Consider the following 27,087-nt stretch of genomic DNA (forward strand, 5'->3'; position numbering starts at 1 on the left):
GCAATAGCACTTCAATAAATTAGTATTATTTAAAAATAAGTTTCTGGGGATTTCCTAAAACTTCCTTTCCCATTTGGAATCAGGGAATATGAAGAACCAGTTTCAGTTTGTGTATAAGGCACCACATTAAAGCATGTTTTGGAAATAGGGAAGGTTCTAAAATGGACCAAGTCCTTTTTAGAAAGATAAGAAGGAGGAATAAAAATATGACAGGAGCATCAGCTGTTGATCATACTGTTTCCATTGCATGCAGCAAATCTTGTTTAATTCTATTAATCTCATTTAACTTATTAATTAAATTATCAATTCATTAATTAAAGCAATAATGGGTGTGATCCCCAGGTGAGATGCATCAGAGTGGGCTGAGGAGTTCTGGCTGGCAGGGGTGCTGAGCAGCACAGGCACTGACTGGCTTTATTACAGCTGGTTTACAGCCACTAACATTTTCCCTCACCCTCTCTGACACAGCCTGCAGCATCAGTCTGGGCCTTAGCTGTGTTTGCAGCACAGACCTGGACTCAGAAACCAGAGCATGGAGCAGTGGGGTGAGAAAAAGATGGAGCAGATGTGTGGGAAGGAGTGGGGACATTGCTGCCATCACCTCTTGAGTTTATTGCAGCTTCTAAATAAGCACAGATCTCATGCAAAATGCTGAGCCAAAATGCCTGTGGTGCTGGATCAGGGGTATTGGAAATGAGGGCTAATCGCTGAGAAAAGGCACAAGCCCAGAATGAATTTGTGCTGCACAGAAACCATAGCAAGTGTGCAAGACCATGTTTGGGTTTCACTTTGAGAGTTCCCCATGGGTTTCTTCTTAGAAGCGTTGGAATGGGAAGAGGGAAAGGAAGGGGACACCCTCATAAATAAACCTGAGTAGTCCCTTTGGAGCTTTTTCCAGTTCATCCCCTCCTGGAATGGGCTGAGCCAGCAGCACCATGGCTCTTACTGGATCTTACCTGGGAGACAGCAGCCACCCCCAGCACCCAGTCCAGCCCCAAAAACCCTGCCCAGCACCCCTGGTTTTGTGGAGCACGGATAACAGCTTTTCCTTTGCTTTCCTAGGGGAAAAAGAAGAGAAGAACACGGGAAAAGCAGCAAGATTCCAACTCAGGTAAGTGCATGTAGCCTGGCAGCTGTTCCTGCTTTCCTGCTCGGATGGGAGAATCCAAGGCAGTTTTTGGGTTTTACTGTGTTTTATTTTATTCTCCTGAGCTTAACTAGAGAAATACACGTCCATTATTTTTTTTTAAGCCATGGTAAATTAACATTTCTGTGACCTTTTAATAGACATATTTGATTTAGAACATGGATAGTGTGTGAAAACTGAAAAGATGGGATTTTGGCAAATGTATAATAACTTTATATAAACTATCACTAAACTTTGTCTATGGAAAACATGCAAGGTGATTGTCCCTATCAGACCTACAGATGTTATTAACTAAAAAAAACTCCTCTCAGATGCATCCATATTGTGTGGGGGATGAAATGTAGTAGCAGGGCTCAAGGTCATTCACGGGACTACTCCAAGTTTGGTTGTCATTTCAAAGTAATGTAGAGTTGAAGCAAAGTCACACTAAATGCCACCTCCTTCTACCACCCTGCCGATTAGAAAAGGCCCTTTTGACAGATTTCAGCTGGTCACAGACACATTCCCATCATCCAAGACTATTCATGTGCTGATTTCTGAAGTATTTCTGCCATATCAGGAATAAATATTATCTGTACCAATAAATATTCATTAAATCATTATCAAGAGATGTGTCCCAGTAATACCTTCAGCTTAATTAACACTGTTAATCTCGTTCAGTTCCGAGTCTGATAAGAGGAATACAAGCTTTTAGGCATTTATGTAGAGTGCACTGTATATTTTTATATATCCATATATATGTCTTGTCTGTGTGATACAAAAGTGATAATTTTGCCTATTACAGATTGAAAACCAACTACTGGTGGTACACAACAAGACATTGATGGTGGTTGAAAGAGAGGGGCTGAATCCAGCACAGAAATGTACTGTTCAATCTCATTTACACCACCAGAGGAATACATGATGTGCCTGAAAGCAAACAGGGCTTCACCCTAATGAGTCCTGTTATTTTTACAGTAAAACTGCAATGTTTTAGGAAAGGCCATGGAGAACAGCTTTTCCATTAAAACTGGAAGGGGTACGATGGGGGCAGAGTGGAATACCTGGGCCTGGCTCTCCTTGGTGCTAACTCTGCTTTCAGCCTGCTTCTGCAACGTTTCCTCCTCTTCTCTCCGTGCGCAGCCCGAGCTCGCTGGCAGCCCGCGTAGGCACCCCTGGGTAAGGATGGATACAGGGGGCAGCCTCCGGGATCTGGCAGCTTTTCCAGACTTAACAAATTTGAAGAGCTGTGAATTTCCCTGCAGTTGCCCGCAGTTCCTCTAAGCTGTTTCCCAAACCACCTCCAGCTGCCAGCAGTGATCACTGATATTTGCCTAACGATCACTTTTTTCCAGGTGGTGCCAGCACCATTCTGTAGCAGGAGATAACGGGATTGTAGCCTGCTAGTCGTGTGTTAAAGTGGCTAAAATGATGTTGCCTCTTTTCTTCCTCGTGCTCCTCCTCCTCTTTGTGCCTCTGCCTTGCCCGCTCTCCGCCGCGCATGCTTCTGTGTTCAGATCCTGCCTCTCCTAAGAAATGCAGAGCTCGCTTTGGCCTCAACCAACAAACGGACTGGTGCGGCCCGTGCAGGTGTGTATCGGCATCTCCGTGCTGCTGGGTGTTCCTGGGACAGGGGACAGCTCCAGCCCCTTCTGCAGCCAGCCCAGCACCAGCGGGGCTGCTCCATCCAGCCAGGGATGGGCTGTGCTCCGGGCATCCTCAGGAGTTTTCTGAGCTGCAAGGGACAGGCTGTACTCTGGGGTTTTTATCCCTTCTGGGGCAGTGTTGGTTTAGTGCTGTACGTATTCCTCAGCTGCTAGATTTCCCTGGTCTTCAAAGCTTATTTCCAGGATGGAGACCTCTGACCCTGACATGAGGGTTTTTTTTCTCCATTAGTGCTTTCCAATCACATTAGTGGCACCCTAGGGCCAGCAGTGAGGATTTAATGGGTTTCTTTCTCCTATTTATACTGAGTTAACCATGTATTTCAAGATCCAGCTCATCCTGAGCCCTAAATTTCTCAGTATCCACCACAGGGGGATGGGACAGCCTCAAGCAGCAAAACAGAGCAGTTCTGTGCTCCTCAGGCTCCCAGAGGATTTGGCCAGGCAGTAATAAAGTTTGCATCAACCAAGTGCTGCTTGGCTCAGAGGGGCTGCAAAGGCAGCCAGGCAGAGAAAGCTCCTGGGAGCTTCTGGATCTGGGTGCCAGAGCACAGAGAGACTCCAGCTTGGACAGAGGTCTGCAGTTTGCAGTTTTACACCAGTGCCTTGAGGAAAAAGGTGGAAGTAGAGTACTGCTTGATGTGTTCACTTCAGCTTGAAGTGACTAGTATCATTTAGTTGACCCAAATCTGGCCCAGACTTTGCTGCACCCCAGGCTCCAGTCCCTGTGGCTGAGCCCCACGTGAGCTCCCATCCTGCAGCTCAGCGTGCCACAACAGCAGAGTTCCCTGTTCGCCTTTTATTCCCTGGGTGGTGTCATCAAGCACCATTTTTTAATGGATTAAGAATCCAGATAGAGCTCCCTTAGTGTCTCATTAATACTTGACTGTCCTGGGGGCTGCTGGAGCGCCCCGTGCCACCAGGCTGAGTGCCCCATTCTCCCATGGACACTTCCTCCACCTTCCCTCTGCCTCCACTCCAGCTCTGAGCTCAGCTTCTCCTCTGCACGGCTTCCCCATTAACACAGGCTGCTGGAGTGCCTGGGCACCTTGGCATGCTCTGCTCGTGTACCCTGTAACCAAGCCCTGGCCAGCCAGAGCTGCTCTGCAATTCCCCTACTAACGCCCTGCTGCCTCTCAGGGGCTGCTGTCCAACGTGCTCTGCTCAGCTCTGGAGAACAACTTCCCCAGGAGGATTTCCACTCCACAGGAGAGGTTAACTGGTTGAGATTGAGTGTTCCTGCTCTAGGGCTTTCACACTCCTCCCCCATACCCTGGACAAACACTCCAGGGTGCTGCAGTTTCCTAAGGGAGAGGGGTAAGTTCCCTTGAGAGAGGGATAAACCCCTTTAGCTGTAACACCCACCTCAGCATAACCCACGGACTGGGCCATGTTCAGGAGTCTGTAGCATCACATCTGCTTTTTTCCCTGTTACTTTAAATCCAATGAATCAATGGGCACACTCCTGTAATCTTAAACAGGTCATTGAAACTCTATCCTGCAGCTACTCCCAAGAGGTCTGTGGGAAGCACAGCTCCTCCTCAGGCTTGTCTCTGGGGAAATACTACCCATAGAAAATATCCTCGAGTTAAATACTGAGTTCAGCTGAGCTGCCGTGCTTCCTATCGCGTTAATTGGGTCAGCACAGCTAACGATGGCACTGACAGCAGCAATAGCATTGCTCTTGTTCACATGCAGTGCCAGTCGTGTTCAGTACTGGACTGGTTAATACACATTCTTACCCTGTCTGGTTTTCATTAGGAAGATCAAAGAAAGGTGTGTGCCTGCATTAGCGAGTTCTCCATCCGATCCATTTTCCTCAAATGATACAGTGAGCTGGGTGGGAGATGTTCTCTTACCTGTTTTTGCTGTAAGGGCTCCAGCAGAGGAATTGTCCCTTTGATACTATTAAGGTGACATCTTGAGAGCTCTTTTGTTTGAGGATCTATACTGAGGTGCTCAAGGACCCAAGGCAGGTGCCATGAGGGATCTCTCACATGAAAGGAATGAAAACCAGCTCAACAAAGAGTGATAGTGTGAGGGACTGACTCTGGACAAGCAGGGGTAGCTAAAACAATCTGGATGTACAGGGTGACATCTGGAACTCAGAATAAATACTGAACAGAATTGTCACAGGATGTGCAGGAATTCTGGCCAACCCTACCTACAGCAAGAATGATGTGTGACTTGTATTTTTGATGCCCCCAAATCGTAACATCCAAACAAGTGGGGAACTGAGTGTTTCTTCCAGGAGGGATGAAGGGAGGCTGGTCCCTGCTCCTTAAGGCAGGTGCTGCTGCCTTAGGGATCTTCCCAGTTCCAGCAGATTTCTTGCTAGAAGAGCAGGGCTGGAGGAGAGCTGTTCCCAGTGGGTACTGTCCTGTAGAAACCCCTTGGGTCACTAAAGCTATCCCCAGATGATGAGCTCTATCACACTCCACAGAATGGAAGCATAGAAGTGAGTCTGTCACCACTGCAGGACCATTCCTACCCTTCTGCCAAATCTTTCTCCCTAGTATCTGCCCACATTGCATTTTGTACCTATACTCCACTTCCCAAGAGGAGGTCACAGCAAACCTTTCCACTCCAGGATCCCTGTGGGCTGAAGTGTGATTGGTGGCACTGTCAGGGCTGATTTTCCCTTAGCTCAGTGAGCACGTTAAAGGTGATCTGCCCTCCAAGGAGCAACAAATCCTTTGAAGACCTCAGGACTGTTCCAACTTTGAACTCAGGACCTCAGACACTCTCAGACTGTCTCCCTCCAGGCAGTCCCAGGCCATTTCCTTCCCTTTTCCTGAATGGTTGCTGAGCACATTTCTGCTCAGCTGTCTCACTGAGTTGTCCTTGCAAGTGGGGATGAATGGGAAGTGCACTCAGATGCAGAGGTAACTCAGAGATGAAAAGAAGAGCTGAGCTAAGGCCAGGTTGGATGGTACTTGAAACAACCTCTGGTCTAGTGGGAGGTGTGTCCCTGCCCATGACACGGAGGTTAACACGGGATGAGCTTTAAGGTCCCTTCCAACCCAAACCAGTCCGTGGCTCTAAGTAGATAATACTGTGCACAAGGCTGGGAAAATGCTGGGAAACGGGCTCTTGGAACCTTCTGATTTTGGGATGAGAAAATCCGAGAGTGGTGTGCAGGGCAGTGTCCCAGCAGAGCACAGCCTGGTGCTGCTGAGCACAGCGGTGCTGACGTGCCCTGTCACACCAGTGCACACGGCTGTCCCCTGGGCCTGCGTGGGCTCTGCAGCAGGTGGGGAGGGGATGCTTTGGTCCTGAACTCGTGACAGCCGGGCACCCACACAGAATTTGAGCAGTTGGGGTGGTGGCTGGTGAAGAATGGCCTCACGTGTTGGATTTTATTATTATTTTGATTTTTATTAGCTTGGGGTGTTTATTATTATTTATATTATTAAATTATTATTGATTTGATTTTTTATTATTTCATGGATATATATTATTTGATATATATTATTATTTTGGAGGGTTTTTTCTTTTTTATTACTCCCGTTGATTTTTACTCCTGTTTCATGCCCTCCTCCTCCTCCTCCTCCTCTCCCGGCCCGCCGGCGCCGCCTGGCGGTGTCCCCGCAGCGCCGCGGGGAGGAGGGGGCGGCGGATCCACGGCGGTGCCGGGACCCTCCCGTTACCGAGGCCTCTCTCCGCTGTTCCAGGAGGAAAAAGAAGTGCATTCGGTACCTACAAGGAGAAGGACGCTGTGCCAGCCCAGTTTCTTCCGATGGAAGTGCTATAGACTCCCCTCCATCCCCACCGGACGCACTCCGATGCATCCCCTCCGCCTTCCCGTCAGAGCAGCTCGCAGCCCCCGCCGACCCCGCGCACCGCGACCAGCCCGACCCCTGCCCCGTGTCCGCGCACCTCCCGCCCGCCTCCGGCCCCTCCAGACCCGGCTGCCGCCGCTCCCCGGCGCCCCCCGCCTACAGCCGCGCCTCCTCGGGCACATAGTCCCTGCCAGCCGCTGGCCACACCGGGCACTGCGCTCGCCCACCTGGTTCTGCTGTCCCCGCACGAGGAGCAGAGCCCAGCCAAATCCCCATCTCACTGTAAAACACGCAAAGTTTGGCGACAGGATGATTTAAGTATGATAGAAAACTCACTTGGTTGGGGTTTCTTCTGGAGGGGAGAGGTGATAAAAAGCAATTTCAAAAAAAGGTAAAAAATAAGTACTTGCCAAAATTTAAAGTGCTGATGAGTAAACAAGCCTTTTGTCCCTGCCCTGTGATGCTTTTTTTTGTTTGTTTGGGGTTTTGTTTCGGTTTCTTTTTTACTGCATTATCTCCAAGTGTGGCAGAGAGCAGAGCCATGTCCCCAGCTTGCTGCTGTAGGTGGTAGGTGCTGTCAGTCCAACCTTGGCTTCCACTCCTGCCCTCCGAGCTGCTTCAAAGTGCAGTCACTCCCAGATCTCTCACAGCCCTTCCACCACGGAGCTGGAAAAGCTGGAATAGGAGCATTTTCTAAAAGCCCTATGTCTGAAAAGGAAGTGTAGCAGTGCCAGCGTTCTGATCTGACCGAGTAAAAGAGAAATATTTAAACCAGTGAGGTGAATTATTTGGACTTCTTGTCTGAGAACAGGAAGATGTTGTTTGCAGGTCCCTGTGCAGACGTGTCCCATTCCAGGGCTGTACAGCAAGGCAGAGAAAGAAGCACAGACCGCTGGAAGGGCTGATGGGTGCTCAGGGCACCGGTCAGGTGGAGGGCCTGCCCTGCTGTCAGGAATTGTCCTCTGCAGATGTGGATGGGCAGAAATCCCCGCAGACAGACTGACCGAAGCCTCAGGAGTCACTGTTGGTTTTGTAGGCTCTGAGGGAGCTCTGCAGGTCCACAGCAGTGAGCAGGGGAGGGCGGGCTGGCCCGTGGCCCAGGCTCACACCGCTGCCCCGGCGGGTCCTTCCTTGGAGGGGAGGTGTGAGCTCTCCCCTTGCAGGGCACTCACTACCCTGCCCCAGGCTGTAGGCATCCACCTGTACATACCCTCGGTGAGATAAGAACCCTCTTTTTCAGAATCCAGTGTAGAACTTGTTAAAAAAACACTTATTCTAGCTTTTTCTAAAAGATTCTCCCTCCATCCCAATGACAATGCCAAATGTTAATGTAGTCTCTCCAGCTTTAAAATGTTTATCAGTTTCTGGTATTGTATTTATATTTTGAGTTTGATAAACAAAAAACACTGTGGATGAATTATGATCTCCATGAACTGATGTAAATCTCAAATAATTCCAAGTTCTGGATTTACTTCAGGTTTACAGTCATCTCAGAGATCACAATATAGTTCAGTGCAGACTTTTTTTCCTGTTCAAACGATATATATTCCAGACTGCTGAAGAGAAAAATGTCACCACACAAAGGTAGAGGGGGCACTATTTTTTTCGTACTTGATAGATGGATTTTGGAGTACTGAATACAAATTATGTAGTAATATTATTGTAGAACTGCAAGAAATTTAAGATGACCTTTATAATGTACAAACTATTTTTATATTTTTTTCTTAATGCAAAAACACCGTAATTTTTTACATTGGATTAAACATAACTTTTTAACCAAGTTTATGCCTCAAAGATTTAAAATTAAAAAAAAAAAAAAAAAAAAGCCAAACCTAACTAGTCTGTAGAGCAGCTTTGGGTTTAGTCCCTTTATTTAGACAGTTTTGCTTCTAGCAGTGTAGAATTTTTATTTCTGGTTTTAGTTTAGAAGATCTAAACCTGTTTCTTTATTTCTCTCCTGTGTAAATGTAACTTCAGAAGCACTGACAGAAACCTATGTGCACAAACCTGACAAATTTGCAAAGAGTCATTTTGAAGTTTGAATCATTTTAACCCTTGGAGAAGCAGCATTATCTGATCCAGTGCCAGCTGTACTCTTGTGTACTGACTGCACTCAGAGGGTTAATTACATAGCACTAGATCAATATGCAATCTGCTCATTTTAAATTATTTTAGCAAGCTTAGCCAACAGCATGTTCTGGTGCTGAACAGAGGAACTCAGTAGACTTGCCAGACCTGAGATATCTCTATAATCATTTGATTTTCAAACAAACAAACAAGAAAAACAGCTTTAAAACAGCTGTGTCTCCGCTCATCATTTGTCACTCTGAGACCCTCTACTGTAAGGTGCTGTGAAAGTGTCACCTACTGGAAACACCACAGATGACAGACCAGCCACCACAGCCTGTGTACCCCACACTGGGGGTAAGGCTGGTGTAACTGAACACGACTGGAATTGCGTGGTTGGATGACAGATGTAACTTAGCAGCAAAGCAAAGGCAGGTAGAAAGAAAATGCAGATGTGTCTGAGTAGCACCAGAGGAAATTTCAGGGCAAGTCCTGATCAGTATTAAACTGGCCGAGGCACCCAGACCAGCCCTCATTCATTTCATGCCCTGGGACTTGCACCCACTTATTTCAAGGCTCCTCTGGCCCCTCCATGGTGCTGCGAGTCCCTGCCTCGACCAGCAAAAGGCTCATCTGCATTACAGCCTCCTCTCACCATTGTTATTCCAGCTGATTCCTGCAAAAGCTCCTTAGTGATACCCAACACTCCCTCTCCAGGAGCCCTTCCCTGTGCCCTGTGGCACGGAAACCTTTCCAGAGCCCCGGAGCTGGAGCAGTCACACCAGAGCCTTGTTCTGCCTGTGCTCTGCTCCATACATACAGGATTATGGCCAGACCTTACCCCGTGCTTCCAGCTACTGCAGAATAAACTCAGAATATCCACTGGTGATATACTACACTCAGTTTATACTGGGGTAACTGAAAAAAAATCGTTGTTTTTATTCCAAAACACAGAAGAGATACCTTTAGGCTGCCCCCTTCCAAGACAAAACAGCATGACTGACTTCTGTTCCATGGCCCCACGGCTGGTAACCAATGCCAAAACAAGTTATTCTTACTAATACCAAAAAAAGTGTCTTTAGAACTGCCACATGAAGTGTTGCTATTTTGTGTTAATACTCTTTATTGACAGAAGGAAGACTTTGCCCTGAAGTTTTTATCTCAACAAGATTTTTTTTTCTAGTTATTTTACAGCAGCTTTAACTCTTCCTGAAATATATATTTGAATTTCTGGAATCAGTCTGAATGTAGAAATCATGGAAGTACCACTTCATTAAAACAAGTAAAACCATGGTATGTATGTAGCAGGGATAAATGTTTTGCAGCTGTATCTTCATTTGTCCAATGACTACCCATCATTTGTTGTAATTTTTTTACTTCACTGAGTTTGTATTTTTTGGCTTTTATGTTCAAAGTATGTTTATAGCTTTATAAATAAAGTAATTGCCAGACTGGCTGTTTAAAAGAGGCCACTGGAAGTTATAATGCTATCAAACTCTCCAGTAACTATTTCTTAGCATTCACTGCTTTTGTTTTTTCCCTTCAGCATTTGTATGTTTGAATAGTTGTTAGAATAACTGCCAATAACCTTCAGTGGGTAAGATGGAAATAGTAAGCTGAGGGTATGAAGAAAATACTTTTTTTTCTGTAATTCCTACTGACACCCAGCCTTCCCCACCCTTGATCCCTTTTATATCTAGGAGAAGCCTGATCCCTGATTGTGCACTGACTTAAAAAATTAGGGAAGCCCCATACACCTTAAACAGGAACAGAAAGTTTAAGAGTGGGAAATCAGTCTCTCCTGCTCTCTGGAATTTCAGAGTCCACAGCCAGTGCCTGTTACAGCAGCACAGCAGCAGGTTCAGCTGCAGCATGGGACACAGCGGCAGCCACATGACAGCCCGAACTCTCAGCACTTCCCAGTGTCCTTCTCGACAGCTCAACACTAGTGTTACTGGAGTGGCTAAGACAACTTGAGAGAGTCAAAAAAAGTCTTTTCCTGCTGACATTCCTGCCAGGCAGCTACAGAATTTGAATCTGGCCGAAGTCTGAGTCAGTACTACAGGGGAATTTCAATTAGAGACAGTAAGCTGTACGCAATCCTAACTCCCAAGACTAGTGAGGGTATTACAAATCTGCCAAAGCTACACAATGCCTTGAGCACACAGCCCAGGCCTCCCCTACCCCTTCACAGCTGCCTCAGCCAAGTGTCACAACCTGGGGCTTCAGCAGATGCTCAGCACGGCACATTCAACCAGCACAGCTCAGGTTTTGGGCCAGCTGCTCTCACCATCACCGAGTTTTATCCCAGGTGTGGCTATGCAAGCACAGCACCGTTGGAGCAGTGCAATGAGGAAGATAAACTGTGTCTTTGTCTCTCCCTCACCCTGAAGCAGCACAAGGCATCGTGCAGGGCGGTGGCTGCTGACAGACATTGACACTGAGCTTATGACAAGCACCCAAAGGAATTTACACAGGCTGCTGCCACCAAACACAATGACACCAGACCTCTGGATCAGCCACAGCACTCTGAGGGGGAACAAGTGTACTCTGGAACACTGCACACACAGAAGGGTTTATTTCTTGTAAGAATCCAGCATAAGCTGAATATCAACTACAAACATAGCCACAAATGACATCACATTTTCCTCTAGAAGCACTTTTAAACTAAGGTGAACTGTTTGTCATACAGGCTGCCGGAAAGGCTTCAGCATGTCCATGTGCAGCAGTGGAGTGTTTTATGCCCACTGACAATGTCTAATACACCCAATATAATGCACAGCAGCACAAGGGCAGACCCCTCAACCTCCTGAGCAACCAGATATGAGGAACAGTTGTATCCAAAGCATGGCTTTGAATGCTGATTTAGAGCAAATTCTGAATGCTTTCATAATGGTTACATCCACAATTTAGGTAGTCCTGGGAAGCCATCAAAAAAATCTCTCAGGATATTCAATCATCACCTAACTTCATCTCAAAGCTGCCCACTGTGTCAGACTAGTACCCTGCATTAGTCATGTAAAAAACCCCTTTACATCTGTTTTATTTCAATTAACCACTGCCTCAGTGCTATTACTTCTACACTCAGTAACAAGTGACAGTAAAATTGTCTAGTTCCAAATAACTAGAACCATTTGCAAACAAAAGTTTAAAAGCCCTTTATTAATTCAGAAGTGAAACACCAATATTTCAAGTGAGATAAGTATGTTTATTAAGGTTCATTCTACTCTAAGGTTTATACAGAGAATGGAATGCAATACAAGCTAAGAGCACACCTCAAAGATCTACCACACAACCATCCCCTACTCCCTATAAGGGAACTGTTAAAAAAAAAAAAAAAATCAGAAAACCAGTTACTGTTTAACTAGTTGCAAGTGGCTTTGTCCAAAGAAGTTAAGCTTGATATTGCATTAGCTTTGTATGCAATAATTAAGTCCCTACAAGCTGAAGTATACAGAGGCATGAGATTTCCTGTGGACACATGAAACCAGGTTTCCAAGAGCTACATCACAAGGGTCTTTAAAACTGCCTAAAAACCAGCCACTAATGGCATGCACAGGTCAATAATATTAACTTTGGTAATGTCAGTCATTTTTGGTCAAATCTGGATTCCACTTTAAGCAGTAACGTGTATAAAAACACACCCATCCTGTGCATAAAGCAATACACTTTATTTGCTATCACCTAGAGGCAGGTCTTCAAGACATGGCTGAAGTATTCAAATTTAGCTGTCAGGAGCTTGCTTAGTTCTAAATCACATTTTCACTAGTCTATAAGGCAAGACTAAAAGGACAAGAAAGTGGTCAAATATTTAATTTTTTTAAAATGCAGGACAAGAACCATCTTGAAAATTATATAGCTTTAAGTAACACTAACTTTTTTCCACGATGTTTTTGTAAGAAATCCAGTAACTTTTTTACATTATCTAGTTCCCCAAGACACATTCTGGTTTGTTTTTCTTTCTGAAGTTATCAATACCCTGTAAATACATGTGTTTTGCTCTTCTTGAGGAAGAAGACATAGATGTCTTTATTTACAACAGAGTCAATCCTTAGCACTATAACTGGACTTCAGCAGTTTAAAAGTGTAATGAAAATGATAACCTTAAGTGCTACTTCCCATATAGAATCAACACTTAGTTCAGTTTTATTCATTGCAAAGTAAAAAGACACCCAATTACACTAGTAAAAACTCAGAGATTTAGATCTGTACTCAAAAAAACACTACACATGCAAAGGGAACAACATCCTGCTAACACAACTTCATTTGCTGCTGCATTTGTCTAATATTAACAATTATGAACAGGGCAGTGCAACTAGTATTTGGAACAATCCTTACAGTGTAAGAGTGTCAGGCACAATACTTCATTTCTCTTCACACCACTGGTTCTCTTTACGTACCTGCAAGAGCAGTTTAACTGTTAGTGTGCTGCAGTGAAATTCTAAGCCTTGGCTGTAAATACCCATAAGCATTCAGGATTATTTACTGCAGGGAGGCAAACTTGGAGCAGCTTTAATTTTTGACACAGATTTTGCAATTATAAAGTCCATCTGCCAAACTGGCCTGTTTATCAATGTAAGCCAGGTTTTTCATGCCTAGGTTTGATCAAATCTGAAATTTTCTGACCAAGTAAAGCAAACAGAATATCAAGTCTAAGCTGTTTGTTTCATGACATAGCATTGAAAAATAACCAAGTCTATAACTCATTGCCTTGTATTGAAACCAGGCACGTTGTTCTGCTTTTTCCCAATTCTGCCATTTTGCAGCTGGGTTTGTTGGGTAAGTTTTAAGATCAATGAGTTTGTTACTTAGAGAACCCAAACTTACCTTTCCAGCCACATGCAGCAATAAATCTCCAGCATTCCTACTACAGCCCCAAACCAGCAAACTAAGACTGACAGCAACAATCCTACATACTTTCTTATTAGACATGTTAGAGCTAGAAAAGTCAATACACTGTTTTGACCTTTTCAGGTAATGGGCTACAAGCATGGTAAGACACCAAGAAGTCTTCTGCTAGTAGCACCCCAATTATGAGGAGCTGATGCATTAGCTTACACTAATTGGTAACAAGTCTGTTGCATCACAAATTGAGTTATGAAGCACCACACAGTAATTCAGCACAAACAGCCAGCTAAATTATAATTAAACCCAGATCAATTACCTGTGCTTCTTCCTCTTCAGTGAAGTCATTCTTAATATTGAATGTCTTGCGAATTTCTTCTGGGGTTTTCCCCTTGATCATGTTTGCCACTGTCTTGCATGTGACATCCAGCAAACCTTTGATGTCCAAGTAATTTGCAGCCTGTAAAAGTTTTCAGAGCCCCCATATCAATATTCTGCCTCTGTAGATGAACTACCGAAGTTACACTGAAATTTTAGAATACTGTATGCAAACAGATCATCTCCACTTTGAGAAGCATCTAGCTAGAACCTTCAAGGGACAGTACCTAAAACCTGCTTGCCAAACATAAGGTAGTCATTTGTACAATGAAAAACACTCTTCCTGCTCCACCTTTTAAAAATAGCTTTCCAAAGTCTGCAAATATTCAAGATCTTCAGAGCTGCAGTACTGTTAACCAGCCAAGGCAGGTAATGTTGGCTCACAAGGTACAAATTTAAGAGTCAAAGTCAGATTTTCATTTTTATGCAGATCTCCAGAACTCTGTAACTAGTAATAAGCCCTCAACTTGGACTTGAGAGCCACAAGAATAAAAGACAGTGCTATTTAGAAAAGTGTATTGATTGATGAGTGAGTATAGATTAATGCCAGCATAAGGCTAACAAGCATTCCAGCATCCTCAGCAATTTCAGCCAAGACTTACCAGAACCACCTGCCCTCCCCCCACATCCATCCTTCGAATGAAAAAGTAACTCAAGAAGCATATAAAGGCTTTATTTCTCAAGTGCATAGCAGAGCTTCACAGGCACAGCCTTTGCACTTCTTGAGGACACTCACCAAGATAAGCTCAAAAAGTGTTCCTTGGTCTACTTTCAGAAACTCTTGATCCCACACAGGGATGTCATCTGTTCTCTTCTCTTTGTTCTCATCATCCTCAGGAGGAGGTGGATCATCCTTGTGATGGGTGCACCACTGAATCACCTAATTATGGTTTTGATTAAAAAAAAGTTTTATCCAAGTGATTCTCCCATTAAACCCCAACTATAACTTAACTTCATACTGAAAGAAATGTAACTTTTTCTCAAGACTAATATTAAAATCCTGTACGAACATGCTCAAATCCCAGTATTTTTGTTTTAGAACAACTGATCCCCAATCCCAGCATACAGCTTTCAGAATGGGCTGTACAAAGAAAACCTAAATCTCATTTTGCTGTATTTAATCTGTTTGCAGAAACAGACTTTGTATTAAGCAGACCACTACACGGGAAGAGTGCAGGGCAGTAATAGCTACCAGCAGGTCACATTCACCCCAGTACAAAGTTCAGCCAGCAAGTTTGCTATTAGTGTTGGTTTGGGGTTTGTTTTGTTTTTGTTTGGGAACACGTAATCTTATGACCCAGACAAATAAAAGGCGCAAGGATCTACTGCAAGCAAAATCCTGTTCCATTTCACCAACCCAAGAGACAATTTTAGGTTATTTATCTGTCTGTTCACTAGGAAACAATTCCTAAGCCTGTATTTACCCCAAAACAGACACAACAGATTGGTGCTTACTTTGGCACTACTCTTTCTATTTGAAAGCATAAAGAATCTTTGACACCACACAACTACACTTTTCCCCCAGACCATGACCATGGTGTGTTAATGAATTTAATACCACCAAGTGCACACAGTGTCTCTTAGGCACTGCCACTGCCAGTCACTCTCACCACTGCCTGTCCCTCAATTCTTTCTCTAAACATTTGCATCTCATGAACAGCCGCCTCAGTTCACAGAATCCAGTTAAAATAAGTGCTTTAACACTGATTGCCAGTGTGCCCAGATGCCCAGCACCACTTCCTTAGGAAGCCTGTCTGGCCTCCAGGGCTGTTCCAGGTCACCCCTGTACTCTGCCATTACCTGCCAGCCTCACCCACATGCCCTGTTCATGCACCTTGATTTGGTCTGTAGCACATGAAAAATATTTTTTAACTAATAGTTCATAATACCCAACTCCAACATGAATTTCACATTCCTTTACTGCCATGCAGCACAACCACTTTCATCACCTTACCTTTTTTAAGATGGCTGCATTAACATTTGGAAGAGGGACTGGGTCATCATCACCTTCATCATCCATTCCCAAATCTAAAAATGGAAAGATGGCTGAGCAATTGGCAGACAAAACCATTTACTGAACTGGGATGTTTCATCAATTCTTCACTATTTTGACAACACTGAGGCTGAATGATTGGTAACAAAGGACCTCTAAACTGTGAAGGCGGGAGCTTTTGTAAGGCTTTGTGGAGCTGTGGCTGCATTATACATCCTAGGTTGTACCAAGCTGAGGTTAAGTGGTTGATAAGGCTGCCTCATCAAATGAGAGCATCTACAAACCATCAGCTAAAGAGTCACTTGGTAACTCAGTGTTCTGAATCTGAATCCAGATGCTGAACAATCTGACAAACATTTGTGTATTTTTACCACTTACACAGTTTCAACCCACAAGTTCCAACTGAGGGCTCCCATTCTATTTATGATTAAATAAGAATTCAAATCTACCGTGGTAAATAGACACCGTGTCTTGTCCTCTGCATGAGCAGGAAATATTGTAGTCACAGAAGTGCTGCTCTCAGGCTCTGAATCACTTGTACTGATCCTGTACCAGCTGAAGAAGTTCACACAGTAAGACAGCAGCACAAATCCTTCCATCAAAAAAAGCATTTATAAAGCATGCTTCCAACACTCCTTGTTTTAAAAGCTTGTCAGCATGCTCCAGAGAGATTTGGTTTTGTCCTCTTGATATGATCAAGGAATCAATATAAAATTTACGAGAAAAATATAATTAAACTTTCAACTTGATACTCAGAACAAATACCACATTAGCCATCTTTGATTAGAGAATGTGCTTTTTTTATTACCCAACTGCTAACAGTTGGATGACAACCTAGCTGTCAAAGACATCTTGTAATTAGTTATGTAATTGAATAGAGATGCAGACCTTCACTCATTACACACACACAGATAAGCCAATTCTACATCACCAAGGAACCTGATTTTTAAGAACATATGACTATCATCACTCCCCAAATTTGTACGTGATAAAAATCATGTACATCTGTATTTAGACAAGTCCGCTACTGTTGTTATCAGTGGAATGCTAATTAACATCACTTTTTTGTTTGCAATTACTCCACAGATTCAGAACTGAAACACTGCCATTAAAAGATACTGAAATAATTCAAGCAGTGTCTGAAGTTTGGTCAACTCTGCTTGACTTGTTACCATCACCTCCAAACCAGCAATTTCATCCATTACCAGAAAATTGGTATTTCATTGGTGGTCCTGTGGTGCTCAGTACAACCCAAACTTTCAGCTCCTCCCCTCTCAGCTGCAGCACCCAACACACAAAACATTAACTGATGCTCAGCCCTGAAACTGCATTTCACCTGTACTAGCAGACTGGTTCTGTCCCAGGTAAGAAAGACTCAAGTTTATAGTGCCCAGCTTACACACTTCCCATGAATAACTTCCCTCTGTCTCCAGCTGAGTGTCACTGAACACCAGCAGTGACACAGCCCCTGCAGGAGAAAACTGAGGATTGTGCATCTTAATGTATTCCATTTCCTGTTCGTGTTGCCAGCCATGTCCAACAGCATCTTATTAACTGAAGTGTTCAATGCCTGACATAATTCAACCTTATTTTTATTGTTCTTACAAGGTGTCTCAACAAAACAAAGATTTACATGCAAGAGCACAATATTAACTACATGTACAGAAAAAAATGGTTTTAAGTTAACTCATGAATCTATCAAAAAACTAGAAAAAAACACCGGTAAACAATGAGGATCTGCACTAGAGGGATTAGACAGTTTGCTCTGTATCCCAGCCATCTGGCAGATTTCCCCTCCCCCACCACGAGCTCTTTTGTTTCAAATTTATGTCAGCAGGAGATCAGACCTAAGTATTTATCCCAAATAATTTAACAGCATTCACAAGCTCACAACATAGGTTTAACTTCAGCTCTTTATTGCACTGATTTATTATCTCCCACTCCATGCAAGTGATATTTACATTCTAAGACTGGTTTGTGTGATTAAATAAACCGAAGTTTTAAATATTATTAATGTTCTGTTTGCTTAACTCTCACAGAACTGAAATAGACTGTAGGTAAGGCAGTTGGCTGCTTGTATTTTACTGACCTCCCTACAAGCGCTCTTAACCAGGGCTTTTTACAAGAGCACATCCACCCTAAACAGTTTCAGCTACAACAGCAGGAGTTCCAGCTGTGTGGGCAGCAGGCAGCAAGCTGCTCCACAGACCTGGGAATCCTTTTTCAGCACAGCACCAGCTCGTCTCAACTCCTGTCCAAGAGGCTTCCTCAGGGTCTCACACTCTTACCTTCCAGCATAGTCTTTATAGTCACAGACTGTTTTGCAATTTCCACATCAACTTCGAAGATTTCTCCATCTGAACTCTGCAGTTTAATTGAAGGCATCTACAAGAGAAGGACAGTTATTTCCACACAATATTCAGCAGATGTTACAAGTTCTGCTGACTAAAAGATGTGCATCACCTTTACTGCTGAAATTGTTTCTTCCCAACAGCAGATAGCCCAATGCCACTTGAGGTGCACTCAGTGGAAATTTATCCATTCCTTGAACCAACAGCCCTAAATTCATTAATCTTCACGCTTAAGAAACAAGGACTGACTGAAGTCTAACATAATTTATGAGTTTTTCTTAATTTGAAAGCATAAAATACACAGGTTAGTCAATAGTGCCTTTTTTTTTCCAGTACAACACTAGAGCTTATCTTTCTCTTGAAAAAAATTTTCAACACTTCCAAAACATTGCTTGCCTTCAAATCCAAACAACTGCTACTCACTTCAACTGCTCAAACAATGTCAGATCTCAAAAGCAGTTTTCAAATGATAGCCTCTGGAACAGAATCATAACATTGAGCTTGGAAGGAATTCCCCTAGACAGTCTAGTTCAGCCTCCCTTGCTCCAGGAGTTAAACAGACCCCATCACTGGGGATCAAAGACTTCCTCCAGAAGTGTTTGGTTTTCTGAAGAGATTAAAAAGCAATAAACTCCTACAAGGAAGGCCTTCAAAGCACAAAGCAAGATCAGTACTTGGTTAGCACCTGAGATGACCATGCATTTTAACCAAGTCCCTCAAACAAACTGTAGTAAGGCCTACAATAAAGAGGCAGCAGGCTTGCAAGATGCCATTAGCAGAAACAGAATCAAATTTTACAAGAAAGCATCATTACAGATATAACGGCTCAAACCCAGAAGTAAAGCACATAACACAGCAGCCAGGAGATTAAAACTTCTGTCTGAAATGACACACACAGACTGTGGGGGTATCACTGCAGGTGAGCCAACCAAAGGACACTATAAACAACTGTCTGGCCACATAAATTTTATAAATTTGTTCTCAACCAGCTAGTAGGATGTGTTGTAAGTTCCTTTACCACTCAAAATATTTGTTAGCAGCAAAGCATTGCAACAGTTTCCTTTTTTTTTTTTTTGGTCCTCCAGTTATCTGCTTCAAGATCACTGAATCATGTGTTTGCACAGCCTGCAATATTGTGAACAACTCTAGGCACAAAGAATTTCAATTAAATTTCCGATGTTCTTCCCCCACCAAACTTACACGCTTCACACATTAGTTCCTCACAGCAGTACTTGAGCTATCAGTCCTTAATTAACTGGACCACTTGCAGCAAACTTGCATTACCTCTTTCTGAAAGCTCCTCGGTGTAGCGTGGCTGAGCGTGACAGCCCTGTGCAAACCCAGGCCAAGGAAGGCTCGGCCAACACGTGTTATTAAGCAGCTCACACGAGCCCCGAGTCCTCATTGCTTTAATTTCCACTTGGCAGTGAGCTGCCAGTTAATGTTTACACAGCAGTGTAACCCTATATGACAGTGCTACTTCTAATTAAGATGGATGTTCTGGAGGAACACAGTCATGATTGTTCCAAAGGTACAAGTGTGTGTATACATATATATATACACACACACACAAAGATGCACAAACCCAAAATCTGGATTAAAGCACCCTTCTAGGTTAGCAGTTTGAATGATGTTCTGGGGAAAGCACTGTAGGCACACATTTTAAATTTAATGCATCTGTCTTTGCAGGGACTGCCTGGGAGCACTCCAGACCAAACCCAGCTCCATGGCCAGCCTCCCTGAGCCTGGGCTTACATAATGCTGCACAGCAGAGCCGGCCAGGAAGGGATGCTGCCCTAGCCAGGGGAGTCCCCGCAAGGATATTTCCCTCCTATCCCCCAAACCCGCTTCTAACAAGGCCTTTAGTTATCTGCTAAGGGTCTGAAACAGATAAAATGGAGTTAAACTATTGCCTTATCACTGACAACACATCAGAATTTCATCCAAATTTCATTTTTTTTTATACCACAGAACTCAGTGTCCTAGAAAAAAAAATTAAAGTGATTTTTAGCAAGCTACAGTACAGCTCTGGCAGGTGAGTCCCTGGGCAGTAGCACCACTGGGTGACTAAGCAAACCAGTCCTATAAGCTTTATTCGACAACATTACAACAGCCTAGGAAGCAGGCTGAAGCCAAACCTGAATTACAGCGGTAATTTACATGTCTAAGCCTGAAACGCCGAGCTCAGCCACCTACAGCTGCGCCTCCCAGCGCCATTTCGGATGGATGCCCGCCGCTTCCCCCTCGCCTCCCGCGTCAGCGCCGGTATCCAGGAGCCAGGTAACGAACCCACACCGGAGGCGCGGCCTCTCCGGGACACGGAGGGGGGCAGGGGGAGCCGGGAGGGGGAGGCACAGCCGCCCGGGAGCCGCGGGGGAGAGGCTCGGTCTGCTCGGAGGCTTCGCTCACCACCCCCGCAGACAACGCTCCCCACACCGCCCCCGCGGGAGCTTCACTCCCGCACGGCCCGGGAGGGCTCGGCCCCAACGAGCCCCGGGAGCTCCATCCCTGCACGGCCCAGGAGCGCGCACTTTCCGCCCGCCCCGGCCCCCACGGCCTCCCGACCCTCCGTCCGCGGCAGGCCGGGCCCGCCGCCCGCACACAGCTGCTGCCGCTGCCCCCGCCCCCCGCTCGGGCCTCACCGTCGGGCGGCGGTGGCTCCGCGGACGGACCGTGAGGAGGCGGCGGCGGCGCTCGGGCCTGACTGCGGCGGCGCTCTTATAGCGGGCGGGGGCGGGGGAAGGACCCGCCTCCCGCCGCCTCGCAACACCCGGGCTGCCCTCCGCGAACGCCTGAGCAGAACACCGCGCGGCGGCTCCCGAACGGTGAAACCCGGTACTGGCGCCGCGTTCCCCGAGGTGCGGAGCGGGAGCGGAGCCGGAACGGGTTTGAGGGTAAGGAGCAGCCCGTGGAGGGTTTGCCAGGCAGCGACGGGGCCGCGCCAGAAGCCGCACAATAGACCGGGGCAGGGCCCCTCCCCGCGGCCTGCGGCGCCGCCGCGGGCCCGGCCCGGCCGCGCTGAGGGGGCAGCGCGGGGCTCCCGTGGCGGCGGAGGGCGCCGGAGCCCGGGGCTGCCTCGGTGCCCCCCAGCCGGCCCGGCTGGCCGGTCGTGTGGTGAAATCGTGCAGGGTATCCCGGGCTCGCCCCAGAATGCCCACGGTGCGGGTTTCCTTCACGGGGAGAAAGGCCGAGGCCCGGGGTTAAGCGGGGTAATTCTGCGAGTGTCTGTGGAGGCTCCCCGCAGGTAAACACGGTGAAACCCCATCGTCAGGGGTTGCTCTAGCGACGGAAGACATTTTAGCCGAGAAACAACATTGAACAACCGGCTAGTTTAAATTTGTTCCAACATGAGACATTATTCCCCAAGTGGAAATACGTGCAGGACCTTTCATGGAGGCGGAAATGGATTTAGCTCTGAGTGATGCTCACAGAACATCTGCCCTAGATGCCGCCAGCAATTTCAGGCAGCTCCAGCTCAGCCCTTTAAAGCATCTGCAGACATCAGCTCTGCGAGGAGCCCCCGGGCCGAGAAGCAGAGCAGAGCTGGGCACACAAACACAGCCCAGGCCTCTGTTAGCACAGCCCCACCTGAGCACTGCGCCCAGCACGGGCGGTGGCTGGAGGGTCACCAGTGTGTGCTGGAAAGCGTCAGGTACAGGGTTTTCAGGGGAAAAAACCGAGTATGTGAAGGGTTTTGCTGTGTGAGGAAGGGCTGGCTATGACCCCTCACGTTGCTGTGAAGTGTCCTGGACACTGTGTTGTGCTGTCACTGCACACGCTCCATGCTCTGCTGCTGAGCCTGGTTTTGCATCAGCTCTCCATAGCAAAATGGCTTTGAAGTAGGCAAGATACTTACACAGTGACAACACAGGATTCTGACAATTTGGTTTACTTCCAATCCTAAACAAAAGTGTTTTAAGAACCAAAAAGCATGTTTTCACATCATTTCAATGCAGACACAGCCAGGGTGCCTGTAAGTACAGTGATACCTGCGACAGCTCCACACTGCAGAGTACAGCATCATTTATAGTCTCAGGCAGCACCAGGGAGGTTGAGGTTGGACATCAGCAAGGATTTCTTCCCTGAAAGGGTTGTCAAGCATGGCACAGTGGAGTCACCATCCATGGAAGTGTTCAAGAAACAACTGAATGTAGCACTGAGTGCTCTGCTCTGGTTGACAAGGTGCTGATCAATTGAGGGTTGGCCTTGGTAATCTTGGAGATGTTTTCCAACCTTAACGATTCTGTGATAAGTCACAGGTTTCCCTTCCCTTGGGGTCCCAGAAAGTCCCAGTCTGTGCACCCTGCCATGGGCAGGGACACTTCCAGTAGATCAGGTTGCTCAGGGCCCTGTCCAACCTGGCCTTGGACACTTCCAGGGGTGGGGCAGCCACAGCTTCTCTGGGCAACCAGTGCCAGTATCTATCTCACATAACAAGTGAGACTACAGTTAGAAAAAATTAAATATTAAATACCTTGTTGGTTGGGGCTGATTCTCAGGAGACATGGAAGACTCAAATAGATTCTCAGCCAGGAAGGACCTCCTAGAGCTCAGCTGATAGCCAGGCTGTCATCAGAGCATATGGACAGGCTTCGCTGTAAATTCCAGAGAACTGTTGGAGGCGACTGCCTGACTTGGGAAGCTTGTTCCATGGGCTTTAGGATGCTGAGCAGCTTGTTAATCACAGAAGACTTGAATACAGCTCTGAGCAACCTGATCTGATTTTGCAGGTGGTTCCAGGTCACCTCTGTGGTCCCTTCCAGCCTGGATTCCTGTGGGCTTCTGTAACATGTGCTCCCCTGAACCCTTCCCAAGAGCTGAGTGAGCAGCCAGAGGGGCCAGGTGCTGCTTGGCAGCAGATGTGGACACTAACAGAAGTTCCTCAGAGATCCTGGTATTGATAACCACACAAGCTCTTTGTTCACCACTGAATGGGGCCTCATTTGCATTTTTAATTTATGTTTATTTCTATTTATAGAGTGTGAAACCTCCAACTACATTACAGTGACTTTTTGATTGTACCAGCATTGCATTTACCTTTTTCTTCCTCAGCCACACTATCTCATACTTCAGTGCTGAGAATCACATTCAGTGCACTAAAGCCCACTGCCTTTATTTTCCTTAAATTATTATTTTTTAATTTATGTTAAAACTCCTTGGTTTAGAGAATCAGACAATAACAGAAGGTGGCCAATGGAAAACATAACTACAAATTCTAAATTCCCTTTCCCAGTGTTGCCAGAGACCAAGGTTGTGATTTGGCTCATGACCAGCAAGCACAAGCTCACAGACTGCAAATCAGGCTCAGCAGAGGGGGGATGGGGTTTGCTCTCAACACAAGGCAAATCTAGTGGAATCTAGGAGCAGGCAGAAAGCTAAATTCCATGCTAAATTATAGTTGTTGATAAATTTAATTCATAATTATATTACTGATGAGCTTTATACTGGGTACACATCTCTACAGCTTTCCAAAGGAGAAAATTCCATCCTCAGTGGACTTTGAATTCTATTAATATGTTGAATTAGAAGTCTGGGAAAGTTAAAACAGCAAAAACACCCCACACCCCAAAAAGAGGCAGATGGCTGTCACAGATATGCTGTAATCACATGACAGCACCTCCCCCTGTGCCCCACATATCACAGAATGAACTCCCCAGCCTCTCCAGATGCTTCCCGTTATCTGTTGTGAAAAGCAGCTGCTGCCGCGGCGATAGCCCAAGTCCTGTGAGTCAGCCAGTGGTAATGGCACAAACCTCCATCCCTGGCTGAAGCTGCAAGGCAAAGAACAAACTGCTTAAAAAAGGGGTGGTTCAATTGTAATTGCTCTGCACATCGGTAATGACTGCACTGCAAATAATCCTAAAGCTGAGCGTTGCTTCCCTGAGTGCAGAGAATCACACCACATACAGCCACAGCTAAATTACAGTTAAGGGCCTTTGACCACTGACAAACATGGAGGAGGAAGAGCAGCTCAACACCAAAGCAAATACCTGAAAAGATTGGAGCAACTGAGCTTGATTTAACATTTAATCAGATCCAGAAGAGCTCTGACCTACATACTCACAGCATCCCAGGGCTGCAGGCACAGCCAGTTGAGCAGCCACGCGGCCGCAGGGGAAGACGGTTTAATGTGCTGAACGTGAGGAAGCAGCCTCATGGACACAGCCATGCATCTGCTGCACAGCATCAGGTTCCCTTCTTGGATGTTTCTCTCAGGCAAAAGATAATATGACCCCCACTCTTCAGACCAGAGCATCTTGCATTCCACGTTGGCAGGGAAACAATTTTTTTTTAGCTGCTGGTAGTGATTTAGAGACTGGAGATAACAGTGATTATTTTTCAATATGAATGTGATGTAGGATTGTCAAAGTCTAATGACGATCAGGCTTGAAAGAGCTCAGCTTTGCTCCACTGACAAGTTGGAAAAAGTCCACAGAACTCATCCTGGATTCACTGAACCAGGGAGAGCAAGCCAGGGAGAGAGCCAGCTATGACCATGGAATCTGAAAAAGAACGTAAACTACACGTGGGGAGAATGAGACTTGCTGCAAAAATCATCCTTCCTTTTCAGGAATACAAAAAATTAGGAACATTTTTTAAAACAAGCAGCCACATCAAGTTTGCAAATAATTGAACTGACTGGTTCAGAGTAAAACCGGAAAAGATCAGAATTATTCATGTGAGAGAGATGGTAGAAAGACACTACCAAGCTCAAAGGCCTGGGCCACTGCTTTTTAAAGCAGTCTTGGAACTGCAGCAGCAGCAGAGGAAAATTCTCGTTCTCAGTACAAGTCTGGAAAAGATAACTATATAAAAAAGCTAATTACTGCATTTCCATTTCATCAAAATTTGTATTAAAGCAGCATCCTTGAGAAGGTGTGACTTCATATCTTGTACTCCAACATTGTGAAATGGTGGGTGGTAGAGCCCAGCACTTGAGTGAGAGTCCAGTCAGAGAATCAGAGAATCCTCGAATGGTTTGGGTTGGCAGGGACCTTAAAGCTCATCTGGTTCCAGCCCTCTGCTGTGGACTCTCCCAGGTTGCTCAAGGTCCCATCGAACCTGGCCAGGAACACTTCCAGGGATAGGGCTGCCACAGCTTCTGTGGGATACTGGACCTGGACCTCACCATGCTCATACGCAAGGATTTCTTCCCAATGTCCAATCTAGTCCTGCTCTCTCTCAGTTTAAAGCCATTCCCTCTTGTCCTGTGAGCATGGCACGTGGGCACTCTGAGAGCAGATTGGACACCAGTGGACTGACAAAACCCAATTACCAAATCCTGTCAAGCACACACCAAGTAAGATTTTATCAGCTTCTATTTCTTCCATTAACATCACTCCTATTCCCCTTACATAACAGTGGGGATTTGAGATAGTTTAAAAAACTGAAGATGAAGAGGAGGAAGACTGAAAATAGAAATACCTACCTCAAACCTATTTGCAGCACCTATTTCCTACACTCGCCCTCACTCCACCTCCCCATATTTAAACAGTGATTTTTGTACCAGTTCTGCCCTGGCACCCTCTGAAATCACCTGGCCCGCTCTGGAGGAGCCAAGGGCGGATGCTGTGGCTGCTGAGGGTGCCGGTCCCGGCCGTGCCGGGTCGCGGCGCGGCGCTCCCGGGCGGCGGGGCAGGGCCACGCGGTGGCGCCGGGGCTCGCTCCAGGGACCGGAGCCGCCAGCGAGCGCAGCCCCGCAGAGATGCGCGCCCGGGCATCCCAAGGAATGAAAAGGGCAGACTTGCTGTAGGTGGCCTTGAGAACGACCTTCAGTGGTGCTGTATAAAACTGTAAATACCCTTGATGTAAGCACGAGGGGACAGGAACGGGGTTAGCTTTACGGGGCTGCCGGCCACTGGTCTCAACGCAGGAGCCTTTCAAAGTCCAAAAAGCAGATTCTGGGCTGGTTCTGACGCCACAGATGATAATGAGCAGTTGCTTTGAGATTTCAAAGTCCATGGGAATAAATAAATACAGTGTGTTTCAGAAGTCAGCATTTTTAAATGCATTCAAAGCATTTTAAAAAGAGATTCCGGGGGGGAAAGGGACAGCCCAATAACATGTTGAGATGGCTGAGCTAAAGCTGGATAAACGCATGACCAGACAAACAGAACCCATCCCCAGCCTTCCTCTCTCCCAGGAAGCTGGGGCACCCTCTCCCCTGGGCATTGTCCCTGCTCCAGCAGCAGCCAGCTGTGTTCCTCTTCCCCGAGGACAAACACAGCAGTGGAAAAGGAGCAAAGCTGCCTGAAAAGTGGGTCAAGCGTGGAATGAAACCCCCACCATAGGATACTCCCAGGCAGGGCTTCTCCAGCCGTACCCGCCCCTGCCCCCTCCGCATTTTTCTTATAAAATAAAGAAGCAGAATAGAGCAGCCATCACTGCCGACTCCTGCACTGATGGCCACGATAAAGAAGGTTTTTCACAGCAAGGTTTAGGGTTAGGCTGGATGGGGGGGTGTGGGTGTTTTCTCAAACTCCTGAAAAATAAAGGCAGTTGGGAGCCAGGCTAAAGCCTTTCAGCCCAATCGATCGTGCAATTATCAATGTAAACAGGACACTCATCTTTTACAGTTCAGCACCTTCGGTTTTAAATGCATCATTTGAAAAACAGTTTATATTGAAATTAAAACCCAAACAAACAAAAGCAACAAAACCAAACCAAAAGAACCTAACCTCAAAAACACAGATGTGTTTAGGGGAAATCTACTGAGGAAGATGTATACAGAAGTCAAAGACAACCAAAAGCAAAGATTTCGTTTAATTGATGCAAGCTTGTGCAATGATATGAGTAGCTGCAAAATGGAGAGTGTTCTCCTCAAAATCACTTTTCTGCAAGTTCTCATGCAGGATGCTCACCCTGATCATACTGCTCCTCT

The 27,087-nt window shown here is 45.9% G+C and overlaps 2 protein-coding genes across 6 annotated transcripts in view; one reads left to right on the forward strand and one right to left on the reverse strand.

Moving 5' to 3' along the window:
• Nucleotides 1–12,262, forward strand: part of TCF7 (transcription factor 7) — a 75,723-nt gene extending 63,461 nt beyond the window's left edge. For 4 of the 5 annotated variants that reach the window (XM_063413764.1, XM_063413765.1, XM_063413766.1 and 1 more), the window contains 2 exons: nucleotides 1,063–1,111; nucleotides 6,465–6,677. In XM_063413764.1, coding sequence (XP_063269834.1) covers nucleotides 1,063–1,111; nucleotides 6,465–6,544 — 129 coding nt within the window. In that variant the 3' untranslated portion in view covers nucleotides 6,545–6,677. Of the gene's footprint in view, nucleotides 1–1,062; nucleotides 1,112–2,643; nucleotides 2,717–6,464 lie in introns of all 5 variants that reach the window. The other variant, XM_063413768.1, reaches the window with a different exon arrangement.
• Nucleotides 12,263–12,762: 500 nt separating this feature from the next.
• SKP1 (S-phase kinase associated protein 1) lies at nucleotides 12,763–20,998 on the reverse strand. The gene is made up of 6 exons (XM_063413770.1): nucleotides 20,849–20,998; nucleotides 18,144–18,240; nucleotides 15,817–15,890; nucleotides 14,599–14,742; nucleotides 13,804–13,944; nucleotides 12,763–13,039 (listed from the first exon to the last, which is right to left on the reverse strand). The coding sequence occupies exons 2-6, from the start codon at nucleotides 18,238–18,240 to the stop codon at nucleotides 13,004–13,006; spliced, it is 492 nt and encodes a 163-aa protein (XP_063269840.1). The 5' UTR covers nucleotides 20,849–20,998; the 3' UTR covers nucleotides 12,763–13,003.
• Between the last annotated feature and the right edge of the window lie 6,089 nt (nucleotides 20,999–27,087).

This window comes from Prinia subflava, chromosome 16 (genome assembly GCF_021018805.1).
Source record: "Prinia subflava isolate CZ2003 ecotype Zambia chromosome 16, Cam_Psub_1.2, whole genome shotgun sequence".
Classification (NCBI taxonomy): domain Eukaryota; kingdom Metazoa; phylum Chordata; class Aves; order Passeriformes; family Cisticolidae; genus Prinia; species Prinia subflava.

Excerpts from the sequence above, each read along its gene's own strand:
- SKP1 (XM_063413770.1), bottom strand. The coding sequence starts at position 18,240 with ATGCCTTCAATTAAACTGCAGAGTTCAGATGGAGAAATCTTCGAAGTT. Across the intron at positions 15,891-18,143 it reads TATAAAGACTATGCTGGAAG|ATTTGGGAATGGATGATGAA; the intron begins GTAAGAGTGTGA and ends TTCCATTTTTAG. Across the intron at positions 13,945-14,598 it reads CACTTTTTGAGCTTATCTTG|GCTGCAAATTACTTGGACAT; the intron begins GTGAGTGTCCTC and ends AAACTTTTACAG.